Below are 19,411 nucleotides of genomic sequence, written 5' to 3' on the forward strand. Positions count from 1 at the left end.
AGTTGTTGTTGTAACCGCGTGAGAAAATTCCCTTGGCTGCACGCCGAATGCAGCGCAGCCGTCACTCACTGACATATGGCAACACTATGTGAGATTTTTTCTTCGTTGTCGTCGTTCGTGTGTGTCTGCTAACAAATTTATAAGTTGTGCTCCGCATTTTTGGTTTTTATTCTATTTTTTTAATAAATTTATTAAAAAAAATCATCGCATATCCATAAAAAAAGTGTGTGCATGTAAGGATTTATGAATTTTATGAAAATTACGAGAAATAAATACCGAAAACATGTTGCGATAATTTTGTGATTAGAAAGAAAAGAAAAAAATTATATGTTCTCTGCTGCTTCTTCTTCTATGTTAAAACCCGTACGAGACTTCATGCTTTTATTTTGTTGATGTATTTCGTGTACGTGTTTAAATGTGTTGGTGTGTATGTGGAAAGAGATGTTTCTATACATGTGTGTCTATATCAGAAATGAAAAAAAAATATTTACAAAAAAATTGGATCCACCTTTAAAATTTGTTCACAATATTTAGACCTATAACCGACGAATCCGTTCAAAGTGCAACCAGAAATTTACTGGTGGAACAAACTGAAAGAAAGGAAAACGTTGACGTTTCTGTCCTGCTGTGGTGTATGTGGTTGGTTGGTAAAGAAAACTCCAAAGAGGAGAACACCAACAGTCAACAAAATCAGTGAGTTCTCTCTTCTTTTAAATCATTTAATAAATCATACAGTGCTCTCTTCTGAGACGAAGAAGTCAGAAATCTATGGATTTAACATTATTTTTTTGTTTTTAATAAACTGATTGAAACAAAAATGTTATGTTTTGAATAAAAGCCAAAAACGCTTATTATCAAAACCGTTACTAAATGTTCCATAATCTTCCCTCTGTCCGTTGTCTCATATGTCAGTTTGTCCGTTTGTCGTCGTCTATTTGTGTGCCGTGTTCACATTTTCCCTCTTTAAAGTAATTAGACAGGAAATCAACAACAACAACAAAGCCAGAGCAGTGTATTACCAGCAGCAAACATACTTAAATTGTACACCAACAACTTTTTCCTCAGCGATGTGGTTGTTGTTGTTGTCTGGTTTGTTGGTCGGTGGCTGGCTGGCTGGCTCTGTGTGTTTGTCAGCCGTTAAGGCGGAAGGAAGAAGGGGTGCTTATTGCATTTGTCGCTCATTCGTGCTCCCATTGTATTGTGTTTTTCCTTTCTACATTATGGCTTTACACTACTTTATTTTGTTGGTGTGCTCGTTATTGTTGTTGTTTTTATGTGTTAACATTCAATTCAGTACTGTTAAGTGCACCTCTTCTTTCGATCCCTCTGGTGTTTCTCTGGATTTTTGAACGAGTGTGTGTGTTTAGGAGCCTGTGTGTTTTTAATTCACTGCCACTAAAAATTTTGTATGCGTTTTGCCACCAGCCGCCACTGCATTTGGATTTCAATTCAGCAGTGATGATCGTTTATTTAATGGTACATTTTTCATGGTTGTATATTTAATTGTGATTCACAATTACTAGGTATTTTACCACATTTTCAGTACAAAATAAATATATATATACAGGGGAGTAAATCTAGTTTAGTAAAAACCTCTCTCTTTTTGATTTTTCAGTGATGGGTATATAGGTAGGGGCTTAAAACCTTCCTCTGGGAACATACCCAAAACTAACTACTTTAAAACTCAAAGCAATTGATTCAGTATGTTTAGACTTCCTCCAAATAAAATGCAAGTATATTATTATAATCAGAATATTAAGGCGGCGTACCTTCGTTGAAACCATTTTTGATTCTCAGACTTAGCTCACTTAGCAAAGTCTTGCCGCCATGACGTTCCTTGTTAAGTAAAAAGGCGTAGAATGTTGTTTGGTAAATTAAAATTTGTTTGACATCACTAACACTCTTATATTCCGACACAGATTTGAAATTGAAAAATCGACATAAATAATATTTTTGTTCTTGTATTACAGTTTCTTATGAAAAATTCTTGTCGACAAACTGCATGCCCTATTACTACAACGTGTTTACATTCTTTATAGAGAATCTGCAAAAGCAAAATTGAATTAAACTTTGCTGTGTTCTTCTTTTTTGTTTTTCCATTCAACGATGATGACGAGCTCAATAAATGCAATGCAGTCAATAGAAGCATATAGTCTTCGTCAGTTCATTCACACCTAATAAAAAAACTGGCAAACTTTTTAAGCATTTGTTTTTGTTATTAGATGTAGTGTTTTTTAGTCTTCTGACGCTCTTGTCAATTGTTGTTGTTTTCTATGCTATTGTTTTTTTTTCTCCAAATTTTGTTTTAATGTTAGTTTTGCCTCGTAAAAATTAGATATTTTTTATGCAAAAGCATATGTATAGAGGTATCAAAGACCTCAATTTTTCTAACATTTTGATTTCCGAAAACATGCTACAATATTAAATTGCGATATATATATATTTTTTTGAAAGTAGCAGAACATACTAAGAGATTGTCCTCTGTCAAATTACAGTAAGAGTGATGCCAACATTGCATGAAATGTATGTAGGTGTAAATGGGAAGAGAAAGACAACCGAATGGTTTGGCTTTTGATTCAATTCTCAAACCGGCTCGATGGACCAATGTTTGATAATAGAAACCAATCTCCCTCTTCGATTGTCAATTTATCAATGTTTTTAATAATGAGAATAGAGTCCAATCATCCTCGTCGATTGTCAACTCTATTCTCTATTCGGCTCGTCTGGAGCAATGTTTAGTGAGAAAGGAGTACAACTGCTTCGCTTGGGTGTAGATTCAATTCTCCATCCGGCTAGAAGGACCAATGTAAATGGGAAGAGAAAGATAAGCGTATGGTTTGACTGTTGATTCAATTCTCGATCCGGCTCGAATGACCAATGTAAATGAGAAAAGAGTCCAATCTCCCTCTTCGATTGTCAACTCTTTTCTCATCACCGAATAGAGAATAGAGTTGACAATCGAAGAGGGAGATTGGGCTCTTTTCTCATTTAGAGTAGAAACCATAGTCAAAACAGAACACAAAAACCATTTATTTCAAAGCATTTGGGCCTAACAGTTTTTCTAAATAGGGCTACTGTTTAACTGTATTTAAAATATTTGAAAGTGAACGGGTGAGAAAGTCGTGAATTAAGTCATTCAAAAATAAATGAATGAGATGCAACATGGAATTTTGTAAAAAGAATTGCAATTTTCCCAAAGTACCAAAATTTTAATGAGTTCCCACCGATTTTTTATATTCAATTGGTAATGTAAAGCTTTCTTAGTGCAAAAATTATACGATCCTAAACTACGTTTCGTAAATCGTGTGGGATTTATATAGAATATGTAAGAGCTATATTACTATTATTTCTACAAGGAAATTTGAAATGATAGTACATTTTTTATAACTTTTATATTTAGTCCATAAATAACTTATCCAATTTAAGGGGCATAAAATGACACACCAAATTTCTGATATCTACTTCTGAAGTGTTGTGTATTTTTTTAAAGTCGTTATTGCATACACCGAAACAAATGGCTACAATACGGAGATACAATAATTTCATTTTTGGTAATTTATTTTCTTCAATAGAACCAATTATCATCTAAAAGTATGATGTTTCATACCCTTAGTTTCCACCAAATACAATAGATTATACAACTCTCTGGATATCTGGCTTTAGTGTTGATTTTGGCAATTCTTGACATAAGAATTTTTGTGCATGAGGTTGATATATATTCGTTTAAGTAACAATATACTATTTTCGAAATGTTCGTTACTCAAAAACGCCATTTTAAATTTGAAGACCTAGATAGAACTCAAAATGCACATTGATTTTAAAATTTTATATTATTTATATAACTTTTTCCAGGACAGCAAACAGCCCTTATTACAGAGTTACCTAAATTTCGATGTAGCGTATAAAAAAATTCAACTTCCCCACCATGGTAAAATGTTTTGTACGTCCGTATTACCCAAATACGCCAGATTCATATCTTATAATCAACAAATAAAAACGTTGTAAAAATTGATTCTTTTTTTAAATTCAAATATTTGGAACATTTTCCAATTACAAACATTCACATTTTTTAATATTTGTTTTTATTTCCAACACAAAAAAAGGAATTGTTTCATTGTACGTCGAATTTTAGGTAACGCTGTTATAGTTGATTTAATAAAGAGACAAACTTTATTAAATGCAGGATCTAAAAAATACACTTTCGTTGTCTGTAATTATTAAAAAATTTGCATTAGCATTTTATAATTTCCCACTTTTTTTATTACTCTCACTTTTAAACTTCGATAATTTTCTCTACATTAATGATATATTATTGTCAGTATTTATTATTATTATCCAAAAACGGTCCAATATGGACGGTTAGCAACATTGACAGGAACCCCAACACAATGTTAAAGTTCAAATGAATAACATTTGTGTAGGACTTATGAGTAGCATATAAGGTGAGAGAAAGAGAGAGAACAAAAAACCGAAGGCCTTCATTGCCCCATCATTGCATCCATTGACAAATACATATTCACGCTCTCTTATTTGTTCTCTACAGACAGCAGCATATTCATTGAGGCCAACAACATTCAAGGCGGTTGCTAAAAATGTTAACTCTTCTGTACAGAGTTGTGTTGCGATGAGTGGTGGTGGTGAACGAACGACGAACACCAAGTGGGAAAAACTACGACAAAAATAAAGATAAAGATTAAAACATATTTTTCTGGTACCTATAAAATGTCGATTTTAAAATTAAAAACGTTAAAGAATAATAATTTCCAAAAGCATTATTGGCATTACAAACAATACTTAGTTTAATGTGGTTCGAATTGTTTCAATCCTAGTACAAGATTGACTAATGAATTTAATGTAAATCCGTTGGAATGAAGATGAAAAGTGGCCAAAGAGCACGAGAAAAAATATAAAAAAAAAAAAAAATAAACGAATTGCAATGTAAATACAAACACACATCGATGAAGATACAGCCATAGGATGGAAAGTTAAATTAAAAATTATTGCACATAATATTAGCACTTAATATTTTTGTTTCTGTGCTCATTAATAGCCATTGCGTTTTTTATTTACAGGAATTGCTCCCGTATATTTGTAAAAAGTTCGCAAAGCCACCGCAAAAGAAATTTTTTTATTAGCTGTTGGGATTGTTGCCACCGTTGTCGTCTTGATTTTATCACATGTATTTTGTTGCCGTATCGACGATGTCATGAAAATTTTGCAAAACGAAACTGCAAGCGCAACGGCAACGAATGACAACGTTACGGAAAAGGAAAAGCTCCAACATCCGATTGTAGTTGAAAAGCGTAAAGCAAAGACGCTAAAGAATAAAATTTTACAAAATGTTGCCGAACAACAACAACAGCTGCAGCGGTTACAGCAGCATCAGTCAAGTGTCACATCAGCTGCGACCGCGTCATCAGCAATAGCAATGACAGATGAGCTGACTAAAAATATAACACCACCAACTACAAACACAGACAGTAGTAATTCCTTTAAGGATTTAGAAAGCGTAAGTCCACGCGCAAACGATAAAGATTCCGATGTCACTTGTAACTCTAATAGGAACAGTAGTAGTACTGCAGCAACAACAAATAGTAGCAACAGTGATTTAATAATTGCTGAAGCAGCAAAAATTTTACTGAAGAATGGATTAAATGGAACTAACGCTGCAGCAGCTGCTGCTGTTGCAACAGCTACCGCTACATTATTAACTGCGGCGGCTAATTTTCAGTTGCCGCAGCAGCATCAACAGCAAAATCTAGAGTCCACCACAACAACATTGTCGACACCGTCTCCCACGTCTACATCATCATCAACAACGCCTGTAGCAAATGCTACAACGGCTGCTGCTGCAGCACACGCTGCTCACTTAGTGGCCATAGCAACGGCAGCGGCTGCTGTAAATGCTTCCAATATCCATCATCATAAACGTTTGACCAGTACTTTGGCTGCTTTGAACAGTTCAGCGGCATCTGCATTTAACAGCAGTTTATCTTCTTCCAAATCCTCACAGAATCAACAATTGAACAATGGCTCATCGGTGGGGTCTTCCAATTCGTCATCAAAATCCGCTCAAGTTTCATCATCGTCGGCAACACCCGTATCTACGGCCACAACAGCATCGCAATTCGCCAAACCATCATTCAAAGCAAGCAAAGGAAGTGTTAATACAACAGCAAGTACAATGTCAACAATATCCTCCATGGACATGGGTGTCATTGATTATACTGTGAATTCTTCATCGTCTAATCTCTCGAGTAACCACAACAACAATGAATCTGCATCCTCATCTGCAATTATAAATCTGTCTTCTTCAGCAAATGCCCACAGTAATAGTCATCAAAGAAATTTTAATAACAACAGTGCGCATCAATACAATCGTTCAGATATTGGCAGGAATCCAATATCTTCATCAATTTCATCAACAAATAATAATTTTCATAATGCTACAGGTAGTGGTGGTGGTGCTGTTGGATTTGGTGGTGGACGTTTACAATTTTTTAAAGGTATGTAAATTTGTCAAATGTTTAGAATTAATAATTTAGATTTCAATAATTTTTCGTAAATTTAAAGATGGCAAATTCATTTTGGAGCTTGCGCGATCTAAGGATGGTGAAAAGGGTGGATGGGTCTCGGTTCCGAGAAAAATATTCAGGACACCATCAGCTGCAACATCTTCGACAGTTACACCAACAGCGACTGCTGCAACATCTGGTGGAATAATACCTTCACCCTTGTTAAATCCTTCTACAGCTTCGGTAATAGGCAGTAGCGCCAGTGGCGTCAGTAGTGGGGGAGGTGGATCTTATTCAAAGAATGAATGTTCAAACTCGTTCAGTTGTATGTATTCCATTATTGTGTTCCAACCCATAATAATGTATTTTTTAATTGTTCTCTTTTTATAGTTTCGGATGACAATAGTTCCCTACAGTCTTCACCCTGGCAAAGAGATCATGGCTGGAAACAGACGGCGCCACACAAAAATATTTCAAAGGAAATGGCGTTATTTTATCACAAGCCCGCATACCTAAAATTAACACCCAAGGCACTTTTGCTGGCACAGAGAAAGCGTAGGAATCCCTACAATCTGGTATATTTGAGAATGGTGCCCAATTGTTTGAAGAAAAGAGTGAATGTAGCAAGGAACGATCGCGCCGACTCCCTGAGAATGTCGATAATAAATCTCAACAGTCCACTATTGATGATTTGGAGGCAAAAGTTGAGCCGCAGCAGCAGGAAAGGATTGATAAGCCCAAAAAAGAATCAGAGAGTAAAGAAGAAAAGCAGGAAAATGACAGCTGCGATTCAAATGACAAGAAGACAAAAGACGGCGCCAAGGAAACATTTGGAGATAAGGCTGATAATGCAACAGTAGAAAAAATGCCCCAAGAAGCTGACGAATGTAATGACGTGGAAATGGCCAAAGTTATTTCCCCCATGAAGAAAGAAGATTCTTCTTGTCACAAGGGAAGAATGAGCCCTTGTGAGGCAGATAACAAAGAGGAGAAGGATATGGAGAAAATGAATACCAGTGACTGCGAGGCAGATGTGTTGATAGAATCTTCCAAGAAATTATCGTCCTTAAATGGTAGTGTCTCGAATGAAGAATCAGTCGATAGTAAAGTTCAAGGAACTACAAAAACAAACAATGAAACACCCAAACCAGAATGTCAGAAACCAGGAGACGAGGAAAAAAGACTTAAACTGACAGAAAGTAATAAATCAAGAGCCAAGCTCATTTCTATCGTACAAAAGCTGATTGATGCTTCTGCATCTCGTATAGCAGAAAATGCACCTCTTTCTCTCAAAAACTCTACACGACATCAGAACTCACCGCCGACTACTTCTTCAACGTCGTCGTCATCATCAAATACAAATTACAGCACTGGTGGTGGAGGCGATGGGGTTCATAAACATTTTCAGTGTTCCAAAGTGTCACCACCGTCAAATACAGCAGCTTCACGTCTAGTCGAATATCATCAACAACATGTATCCCCAAGAAAACGTATATTGAGAGAATTTGAAAAGGTCTCGTTGGAAGACAACTCCACAACAGCTGCAGGAGGAAAGAGAAGTCGGGCTAAAGGCAGTAGTAGTACAAATAGTGGGTCTTGTACTGTTCAAAATTTTGCTTCATCTGCCGCTAGTAAAACCCCATCTCCCGCTGGCTATAATACTAATAATTCTAATACAGGCACCGCTAAGACAATAGGAACAAGCACCGTAACAACGACCTCGTCAGTAGCCCCCACTAAACTTTATAGCTCATATAGTATACATTCCCTACTGGGGGGAAATTCCAATTCGTCATCTTCGCCTTCTCCGTCTTCATCGTCTTGCAAGAAGTCACATGATGTACCAGCAACAATAACTAGCAATTCTTTGGCATATTCATTAGCATATCAGCAGTCTCCAGTTTCTTCATTACCGCCTCATCAGTCGCCAAAATCTCCAGATGGACATCAAACAACAACGTGTGGTGGTAAATCACCTTCTACATCTTCCTCCAAAATAAAGAGGTCTCCACCGTACAGTTCACCTATGCGTGAAACTCATTCTAGAAGTCCTAGTGCCAGTTCGACACATAGTTATGATTATGGCAGACGGTCGCCAAGGCTTATGCCAGACATCTATAATAAAATGAAGTATTCAGGACTACATGAAGGTTCTGGCTCATCACCGCACCATCAGGCACATCAACAACTTTATCAACATCATGTTCCACAAAGTTTTTATTCGCCCTATATGACTTCACCTCAGTATGTTCCACCACCGTCGACTTTAGCAGCAGCAGGAAGTTCTCTTAGTTCACCCTCAACGGCCAATGCTTCACCAAGCACCACGCCGACTACCAACAGCTCCCGTTCACCACGTCATCATTCTTCTGCTTTTAGAGCCACCACACCAACATCTTCCACCACAAGTGGTGTTGGTGGAGGTGGTGGCATTGCAAATCATCATAACATTCCAACGACTCCAAGAGGAGATTTATCTCCACAGCGATCAACGACAGCTTCACCACGTGAAACTACACCTCGTACTGTACCAAAAAAGACTGCATCAATACGACGACAATTTGCTTCACCAACCGCAACAACGAGTAATAATCATAGTAGTTGTCCATCTCCTTCTTCGGAAAATCGCGCTGATGACAACGATCGCAGGACCCCTGTGTCACACCATCAACAACAGCAACATTTGCTGCATCGTTCCTCACCTGGAAGTGCAGCATCAAGTATGCAGGCATCTCCCATGCATCCGTATTCATATATGTATGCTCCAGGAACAGGTAGTCCTCATCATTCAACATCTGCCGTTTCTCCTACATCAAATAATACTTCAATTGCAGCAGCTGCTGCCGCAGCGGCTGCTGCTGCTTCATACATTCCAACAGTTGTAGGATCTCCGTATTATCATCCGTATATTTCAACACTAGCTGCTATGCGCCATCCGCAAATGTGGATGCAACACTATCAAAATGCTGCTGCAGCCGCAGCTGCGAATCCTTCATTACTTCAAGCATCTCGGCATCCTGGCATGCTATCGGCGGCCGCGGCAGCAGCTTCACGTCTATCGCCACCATATCATGGCTTCCAATATAATGGTGTAAGCAATGCAGCCGCATTGGCAGCCGCTGCTGCTGCCGCTGGTTTCGGTAGCACCTCAGCGGCTACTCCTCAACACCACGCGGGTAGTGTATTACAACCGCCACCACCAGGATCAATGTTTAATCCAATGGTTCATGGATTGGCGGCACCGTCACATCCTGCCGCTTTGCATGCAGCAGGTTTAGTCCCTGCCACAGGCATGGCAACAGCAGCATCGGCACCACCACCCGCTGCGACGCTAGGTCCAGCGCAACCAATGACTGATACATCAACAGATCTTTCCAAAGCATCAAAGAACAACTACACATCTAGCTCATCATCATCGTTAGCACCTTCTTCACAACTAACAGGTAAACAAAAATGAATGACATATGATTGAATCTAGAATCTTGAAATTGAATTTCTAGATATGAGATAGAACTAGGTTTTGAAATTTGCATTTTTGTGTATTCCGTAAAAAATGATTGTGTTTACTTGCCAAAGAGGTCAGCTGAAAATGTGAACTTTCAGATTGCCACTAGAACTCAAGCGCCGGCCATGCTGATAGGGGTGTGGGCCGCCATAACAGTCGATGGTCGCTCGCCGCTCGTATTATTCGACCGTGGCATCAGAATAAATGCCGAATATTATCGCGAAAATATTCTAGAGGGTGTATTAAAACCTTGGGCAGGCATACATTTTGGCCGCAGACCTTAGATTGGTTACAAATTGAGGTTCCTCGCTTCATTTGCAGCGCACAATGGCCACCAAAATCTCCGGATACCAATCCGTTGGACTATTGTGTCTGGAGTATTTTGGAAAGGAAAGGTTGACACTTAAAAATACCAAAGTGTCGATCACCTCAAGCAAGCGCTTCGCCGTGAATGGGCTAAAATACCGCAGAGCAACATTCGGGCAGTGTGGGACGGTTCCATTGGCCGTTTGAAGGTCATAATTCGTGGCAAAGGTGACCAATTCGAACAAATCTAAACTTATTCATTCTAACATTTGATGCTATTTCCGACATTTTTTGCATTCATTTAATAAAATAAAAAAAAAAATTAAAAAATTATGGCGTTCGACTTTAATGCAGTTTTTTTTATCACTGTTACACATTGATACACTGTTTTTTTACACATTTTAATATTTTGGGTGGAGAATCTTAAATGTCAAATCGAATGCGAACAGTTCTTAATTAACTTTTGTTAATGTGTCTATATTATCTTCTTTTGCGTGCTACACACAAATGTAAGTTATGTGATGTAGGTTATAATAACTCTTCAATTTATGTTACAAATTTGCAATTACAATTTAAATATATGTATTAACACAATACTAATATACAAAAACCTTGATCTAAATTAAATGTATGCTCTTCTCTTTACAGATGTACCCTTAAATTTATCCAAGCACTAAAAATGACTAGCTGACTAATTTTCCCCGTTGACAACAAACAGCATAAAAAGAATTAGGAAAGAGTATGTAAGTGCTTAAGTTTTTACAACACATTCATATTTTATTTCATTTCAAAGATCCACACTCTAATGAGTTAAGAGAAAGAGAGATTAAGTAGTTTATTTTACATTTCATAAAGGACATACTATTACTGTATACATAATTTCATAAAAGAATCATGATGTATTAAGCTGCAGACTAAAAATAATCAAACTATCCCAACATGGAAAGCAAATAACTAAGATATATGATTTTTTGTATATGTTAAAATTGATTACTTGAAAGAAACAAAATAAATCTATATTTTTGATTATTAAATCATGATAACAATTTATATTAACAAATATATCAAATAACAAAGAAAAAAAAAAACAATTAATTTATGTATTATGTAAATGAGTTTACAAAAAAGTACATAATTCAAATAATGCTTTTTGTTTTGGAGAACACGTTATTATAATAAAAAAGACTATATTTTTGGCGTTGAGGATTTGTTTTTTTCTTTCCATTTTTAGTAAAAAAAGATTCCTTGACATTATTTTTGCAAACACAAAAAAGAATGAATCTCAAAAAATGAAAAGAAACCCTAAATATATTTTTAAAAAACAAATAGACTGAATTTTATACGCAAACAAAGGTTTTTACTATACACTGCATTTTTTCTATTTTTTTTGTTTTCAAACAAAATTATTCAGTTTTTATTATGTAATAAAATAAAATCAATTGTGCCTTTCTGTAATTGAAACAAAAATAACTCGAGAAACTATTTTGACCCGACAAAAACAAGAATAACAAAAAAAGAAAAGCTAAAAACATATATTAATGCATTTTATACAAGTAATACAAAAAAGAGAAAGAAAAAACAATGTTACTTATACAAAACCACTAAAATTGTTTTCCTTAAGGTACAAAAACAAAATTAATAAGGAAAGGAAAAACCCCCTAAAAAACATTTTTAATCAAAAATTAAAGAGAAAAAAATATTTGCTGAAAGCGCAGGCGCATTACTATTACTAATTTTGCTTTTTATTTTCCTGAATTTAACTAATTGAATAATATAGAAGAAATTATATTCTATATGGAAAATGTGTAACAAAACCCATTATAATTTCCTATCGAAAAAAAGTAGGAAGTCTGTTAGTTATTTTCTGTTATGAAATCATTAAGATCTCAAAATTTTTATCAAGGAAAAATGTTCTATTGTAAGACAGGTTCTGTAACAGATGATTGAGAAGTCATTAGTGACGTGGACTTTGCACAGTATTTGATTGGAACACAATCGGACCTATTACAGTTGTCGTCGTCGCAAAATGAAGTCGAGGCGACAATAACGGTATTAGGGTTGTCGGTTTTTGTCGATAGCGGCGAATGATTGCTATTATCATTGTCGATACAACAGGCAAAAGGGCTTACCAAAGGTCATGTTCCAGTTAATTTTAAATCAGATTGGGAATCCATTGATAGAAAATTAAATGTAAATGGCACAATCAAGAGTCGGGCAATGCCAACGTTGTTTAATTGTTGCCAACTTTTATTTTAAATTGTCGATGTCGCTTAGCGACGGCGAGGGCGACTTGCACATAACGTCGACGACGACTATAGAAACGACAACCGTAATTGGTCCGAATGTTCGCATTATGTACAATACATATTATGTTTTAAACGTTTGTAGGTCCATATGATAAAACAACGTTTTATTTAAACAAAGGCAACCGTCACCTAATTTACGCCTTTTACAAAGAGATTTAATTTATATGACGTATTCCATTTCATTTATATGACGTAAATACCATTGAGAATCTTAAAAACGCGTCCTTTTAAACATAGGCGGTATAAATAAGTCTTAAAGGTCTTTTGAAACTACCATTTTTTTGTGTGTTCATCTTATAGATTTCCACTGATATAACAAATTCTTGCAATAAGAAAAAATTTTTTCTATTTTGATAATATGTTACAATGTTAATATAAAAAGTATATTAAACCATAAATTTATTCAAAAAAAAAAAAATGATATAGAAATATAAAAAAGCTACCCTTATTTAAACCGTGACCTAATTTACGCCTTTTATAAAGGGATTTCATTTATATGACGTATAATAAATGCCATTAAGAATCTTAAAAACGCGTTCCATTAAAACATGACCGGTCTAAATAAGGCTTAAGCATTTTTTGAAGCTACCAATTTTTTTTGTGTTTCATCTTATAGATTTCCACTGATATAACATATTCTTGCAATAGGAAAACATATTTTCTATTATGATAATATGTTATAATGTTATTATAAACAGTATATTAAATCATAAATTTATTTAAAAAAAAAATAATTCTTAATTATTTCATATTCTTGCAATAACATGAACTATTATATGAACGATAACATGAACTATGAAATGAAATTTTAAACTTAACTTAAAAGAACAAAAACATTCTTGCAGAGTGGAAAAAACAGAAAAATTTTCGTTTTACAAAAATGTTTTATTTTATTTTTTCAATTTTTTACAATTTGAAATATTTATACAATTTTGGGTAGTATGTTAGCTGAAATTAGTGTGACGTTTTCCAAAATTGTATATATATTTGCGATTAATAATTATTTTATAAAATTTTGATAAATTCAACTATTTAAATTTTTTAAAACAAATCCCCATCATCATTCCTCTAGAATCGCTCTTAACACATTTCTATATATGATATAATTCTTTTGTATTAGTTCACCAAACACAAATAAAAATCTTATGATAAATATTTAAACAACAACTACATCAAGGACTTTGAAATGTACAAAAAAAACTACTTTACAAAACAAGATACTAACACAAATAGGCACCTTCAAAACAAACTCAAGACAAAAACAAATACAAATGCAGTGTTAAAAATTTATTATACAGAAAAATATAAACTGAAAATTCCTATAAAGACAAAAACATTATTTAATAAAAAGCAAAAATACATACAAATAAATCTATATATTTATACAAACAGACAAAAACAAATAGAAACGTTAAAAACGTTTATATAACTTTATATATGTAACAACAGTTATTGTACAGTATTTCTTTAAAAAATGAAAAATTAAAAAGAAGACTAAATTTTTTACTGATTGGTTTGAATGTAGGTTCTTTAGCACATGTTTCATTCAATTCAAAAATAGAATAAATTGTATACAGTATATCTTAAAGTACATCCATGTTTGTGCAAAACAAAAAAATTGAAACTAATTGCGAATTTTGGGATATATTTTCTTAATTACATCGTTATATATGATAAGATACATTTTACTCGAGTTATCAAAAATAATTTCACGGTCTCAAATAAACAGACTGACTGTTTTTGGCCTACCAACGAATATAAATATGGATATTTGAAAATTTAACATTTTCGAAATAATTGAAAAAATTTGGATACACAAGAGAGATATATGTACAGAGGGGAGGCAATTTTCCTTTTTGATGAAAACTATCAATGATTGTGACTGTAGTGATTCCGGCCAGCCCTTTTCCGGTTCCTCGGCTAATTAAAATACACTACGAAAGAAAAATTGGCAAAGAATATCTATAAAGAAGTCTTGAAACCACTGTCATCAATTCTCAGAGATAAATTTCTTTCGGACGAAGTCTATAAGAAACAAGTAAGCAAAGACTATAGTCGTGCGGGGCCGACCATGTGATACCCTAAAACACTACAATATGTTAGAAGCCCCTTTATGTCCAAATCCATTTTGGTAGATTTCGCTTTTGAAATTATGTCCGGAGCACACCCAGATATTACCCTTTGCATTTTGACCAGGGACGTTTGTCCAATATTTCCTCACTCTGTCGTGCTGTTATTTGTTGTCCATTTTACAGCTAAATATAATCCAATGGTCATCCAAAATGCAAGAACTCTTCCCTGTCCTTAATTCTCTTCTCAGGCGCGTCGATTGGCCTCAATTGTGTGATCAGAATATTGTTTCTGGTTTTGTTTCATTTGAACCCCTAAATATTTTGCGAATATTTTGAACCCTCCTCTGTATCTCTATATTTAGACTCATCTATATGATTTGCTTGTCTACGACATTTGGCTATATTCATCAACGAAATCAGCATAAAAGCCAAAAGTTCGCCTTTTTGTGTATTTTGGATATCGTCTGTGCGTTATTTTCAGCGTATCGGTAGAATGGAAATGTAGGTATTTTTTCACACAAAAGTAATGGTTCATTCATCCTGCTGTCCTAAACTCTATCTTCATGGGAGATTTCGTATCCTTTGGTTTCTATTTGTGACCTTTATAACGGCTTGTTGGTCCATATCAACCCCTAAATATATTGGGGACATCTTTGAAAACAATAGCCTAGCACTTCTGAGCCTAACCCTACCCTTGTGAAAATTTTCGTGAGGATCGGACGATAATTGCAATCTGTATATAATAACCCCAACCTGTGTTGTAATGTGAAAAAATATTACAAAATGTATACTTCAATATTATAAGTCAAATTAAAAAAAATCGCATGCGATAAAAATATATGACAAAAAAAAGATCACAAAATACTCCAAAATCTATATTAACATCATTATTGACACCTTTTTATGCGATTTTTTTTTTGTTTTATGCCAAGAGGGCATTCTGAATTGACAAAATTTGTAAAAATCAGCCCAGCCATTGTTGAGATATAAGCATTCTAGCTAACATCCCCTTTCTTTGTATATACACATTGTATATATTTTGCTACGTAACGGTCAGAATTGGCCTGTTCGTCTATTTGTGTTTTCGCCGGCATTAATTAAAAATATTCGCGGTTTGATGGAAAATTTGACTTTAATTTAACACAAATGCTAACTAAATATTACCCGATGGTCATAAAAATTGGAAGACTTCTACCTAGCTCTAGCTCCATGCTAACTTCCGCGTCGATTGGTCTATAATTGTGGCCTGTAGAGCAACTACAAAATCAGGAAAATGTTATGTTTTTGGTTCATTTCAACCCCTAAATATTTTACAATCATCTCCAAAAACAATACGGTTCAATTCTGACCCCAACCCCAACTCAATTTTCAGTTTCGTGAGGATCGGGCCATAATTGCGACCTGTAGCTTGATTACAAATTAACATGGACAAATGGACAGACATACATAGCTTGATCGACTCAGCTCGGCGATATAGGAATCCCCATATATACTTTCCTGTTTGGGAAACCAATATTTCGAGGTGTTACATAATTTTTGACCCAATCAAACTTATAATACTCTCAGCACGTAGTGTTGTAGGGTATAATAAAATCGGTTGGTAATTCTGCCCTACCTTGATTTCATTGTGCCATGTGCTAAATTATCTATTTAAAGAATGTCAATCAATAAAAAATTAGTTTGCCAAAAAAAAGAAAATTTGAATCGTCATGATAAATGCAAAACAATCAAACTCTTATTTCGGAAAGTACTGATTGGTTTGCAGAAAAAAGAAAAAAAATTGAAATTAACAACAATATGCTACTTGATGAAGTAATGAGTCTTGGCTTGTTGTTTTGCATCTATGCTGATGATACATATACACATATATTTTGTAGTAACTAATACTTGCGTACATAATTATTTAAATGATTCCATTTAAAAATAAAAGAAAAATTACGCACAATGTGTAATATTTTCTAAATCGAAAAAAAACTAGGTATTTGTATAGTACTATTTTTTAATATTTAAATATGAGTGCATATTTGTTTTTCTTTCAATAAACAAACAAACAAAAATTATGTCTATTCCATTTTTTAATCATTTTTTTATACAAACCATGTACATTTGAACTAAGAGTAATATAATATTATTAGTTATATTACTATTTACAGAATAAAATTGTAACATATATTTATATTTTAAAACACATAACAGCACACATGGACACTATTAATATTCATGTGGTGATGTTCTATTTAATATTATACTTTTTTTAATTTTTAAAGTAAAATAGTTTTTTATTTGAAATTTATCGTAGCTCTATGTTATGTTAATTAACTACCCCCTATATATTATTATATAATAATTTTCTATGGCGATTAAAATTGAAAATACTAAAAAAAAACAATAAAAACTAGGTTTTAAATTAAATTTATTTTATATTAAAATTACTACAAAGCTAATTTTTTTAAATATAAATTTTTATTTATAGTTGTAATAATAGTAATAATAATGACTATAAAGAGAGAGAGAAGAAGATCGCCACATAGACAGATATACAGACAGCGAGACAGTTAAAATGAAAACCATCTATATTATTATTTCGGATAAATGTCGAAAACTATAGGCATATGTATGTTTATGTATTTTAAAAAGATATATAAAAATATAAATATATATTAAAGACAAAAATAAATAACAGCAATGTGTTTTATTTCATGGTGGGGATTCTTTTGTTTCAAAATAAATGTGTGATTCCAAACTTCTCACAGAGCAATATTGTCCGTGTTTCTGGGGTAAAACAATATGGAGCCGAATTCTTGCATTCGAATTCGAGCGACATTGTAGGATTTTTTTGGAAACAACTGTGATCTGATACAAAGATGTAGTTTTCATTTATTTTTCGACCGGAATCTATTATACTACACAGAGGGTGAGATAAAAAAAACTGCAACAAAGTCAGACGCCATAATTTTTACATTTTTTAAAATGTTATTGAATTAAAGCAAAAAATGTCGGAAAAAGCATAAAATTTTAGAATAAGTTTAGATTTGTTCGAATTGGTCACCTTTGGCACGACCAATGAAACCGTCACACGCCACCCGAATGTTGCTCTGCGGTATTTTGACCCATTCCCGGCGAAGCGTGATCGACACTTTGATATTTTTTTGTGCCAACCTTTCTTCCCAAAATACTCTAGACACAATAGTCCAACGGATTGGTACCCGGAGATTTTGGTGGCCATTGTGCACTGGAAATGAAGCGAGGAACCTAATTTTGTAATCATTCTTGGGTGGTGCGTGCTGAGTGCGATGGTACCGAATACTGTTGGAATGTCCAATGTCTGCGGGCAAAATATTTGCGTGCCCAAGGCTTTAATACACCCTCCAGAATATTTTCGCGATAATATTCGGCATTTATTCTGATGCCCCGGTTGATTAGTACGGGTGGAGAGCGACCATCGGCTGTTTTGTGGGCCCACACCATCACCATGGCTGGCCGGCGCTTGAGTTCTGGTGGCTAACCGAAGGTGCACATTTTTAGCTGACCTCTTTGGCAATTAAACACGATCACTTTTGTTTGTTTACAAACTGCTGGAAAACAAATCATCGGAGAAAACCAAATTCGACAGTTCACCACTTTCGGCCAATTGAAGCAACTCTTTAGCTATTTTGAGTTGCGGTATAGTTTTTGCACTTTTTGGAATTTCAATGGCTTTACCCCGAACTCATTTTTCAATATTTGCCGAATGGAATATTGCGATATGTTCAGCTCATGAGCCTTTTTTCGGCCACTGCGACGCGGGTTTCGATCAAGTAGCTTCTTTACTTTTCGAACCATTTCCGCTGATGTTGCTGTTTTCTTCCGTCCACTTCCTTGACGTCGGGCTACGCTACCAGTATCATGGTAACGAGTGATGGTATGAGACACAAAAGATTTATTCACATTTAAATGCTGGAGTGCTCTAACGATAGCCACTTGTGGTTTTCCAGCCAAATATAAAGAAATCACATTATCACTCTTGAATTCCTTCATGAATAACTTTTTTCTCTGGAAAATTCTTACCAAAATGCTTTTGTACGCTTATAAACAATATAATGAGCTGTCACTGGAATAATTTTAACAGCTGTCGGACGAGTGGCTTAGAAATGACAACAGTGTGAAGTTGGTTGCAGTTTTTTCATCTCACCCTGTAATTGCTTTAACATTTGCTTTAACGCAGGCAACATAAGACTCTTGTTTTTTAAATTTTGCTCTAAAATGGGGATTTGTATTTTTTTTAATTAAAGGGTGGTCGTTTCGTAAGAGTAAAATCTTTTTTAATAAAAGAATATTGAAAAGAGAGGAGATTCTGGCAGGTTTATTTATATTTTTATTTTGCAAAGCTATCCCACGAAATTGAATCGACTACTACCCCCCCAGTCGAGTTTGAAATGTTGGATAATCATTGATAATCGTGAATTTCCAGAACCAGAAAAAATCAGTTTTCCAAAAACAACAAAAAACATTTAATTTAGGAGCGCAATGAATGAACGCCTTCTACGAGTTTAGAAATCAGGTATTGCCGAAAGCTCTATATTGAATAATTTGTATCGCGTTCAGGGCGATAAGAATCGTACGCTTCATATTTATAAATTTGGTTAAGTCCCATCTTCTACTTGGGTCATGCACCCCACTATACATAAGTTCAGATGGGTTTTATGTTCGCAGTCGTGCCGTATTTAC

The 19,411-nt window shown here is 34.6% G+C and overlaps 1 protein-coding gene across 1 annotated transcript; it reads left to right on the forward strand.

Annotated features, from left to right (window-relative positions):
• The first annotated feature begins 92 nt into the window (after nt 1-92).
• Nucleotides 93-11,532, forward strand: LOC101887327 (protein hairless). The gene is given in 6 exon segments (XM_011291954.3): nt 93-693; nt 5,073-6,506; nt 6,574-6,840; nt 6,906-7,372; nt 7,375-9,958; nt 10,975-11,532. Coding segments are annotated over 5 exon segments (4,647 nt in total). The 5' UTR covers nt 93-693; nt 5,073-5,206; the 3' UTR covers nt 11,004-11,532.
• The last annotated feature ends 7,879 nt before the right edge of the window (nt 11,533-19,411 follow it).

This window comes from Musca domestica, unplaced genomic scaffold, assembly GCF_030504385.1.
Source record: "Musca domestica strain aabys unplaced genomic scaffold, Musca_domestica.polishedcontigs.V.1.1 1, whole genome shotgun sequence".
NCBI lineage: Eukaryota > Metazoa > Arthropoda > Insecta > Diptera > Muscidae > Musca > Musca domestica.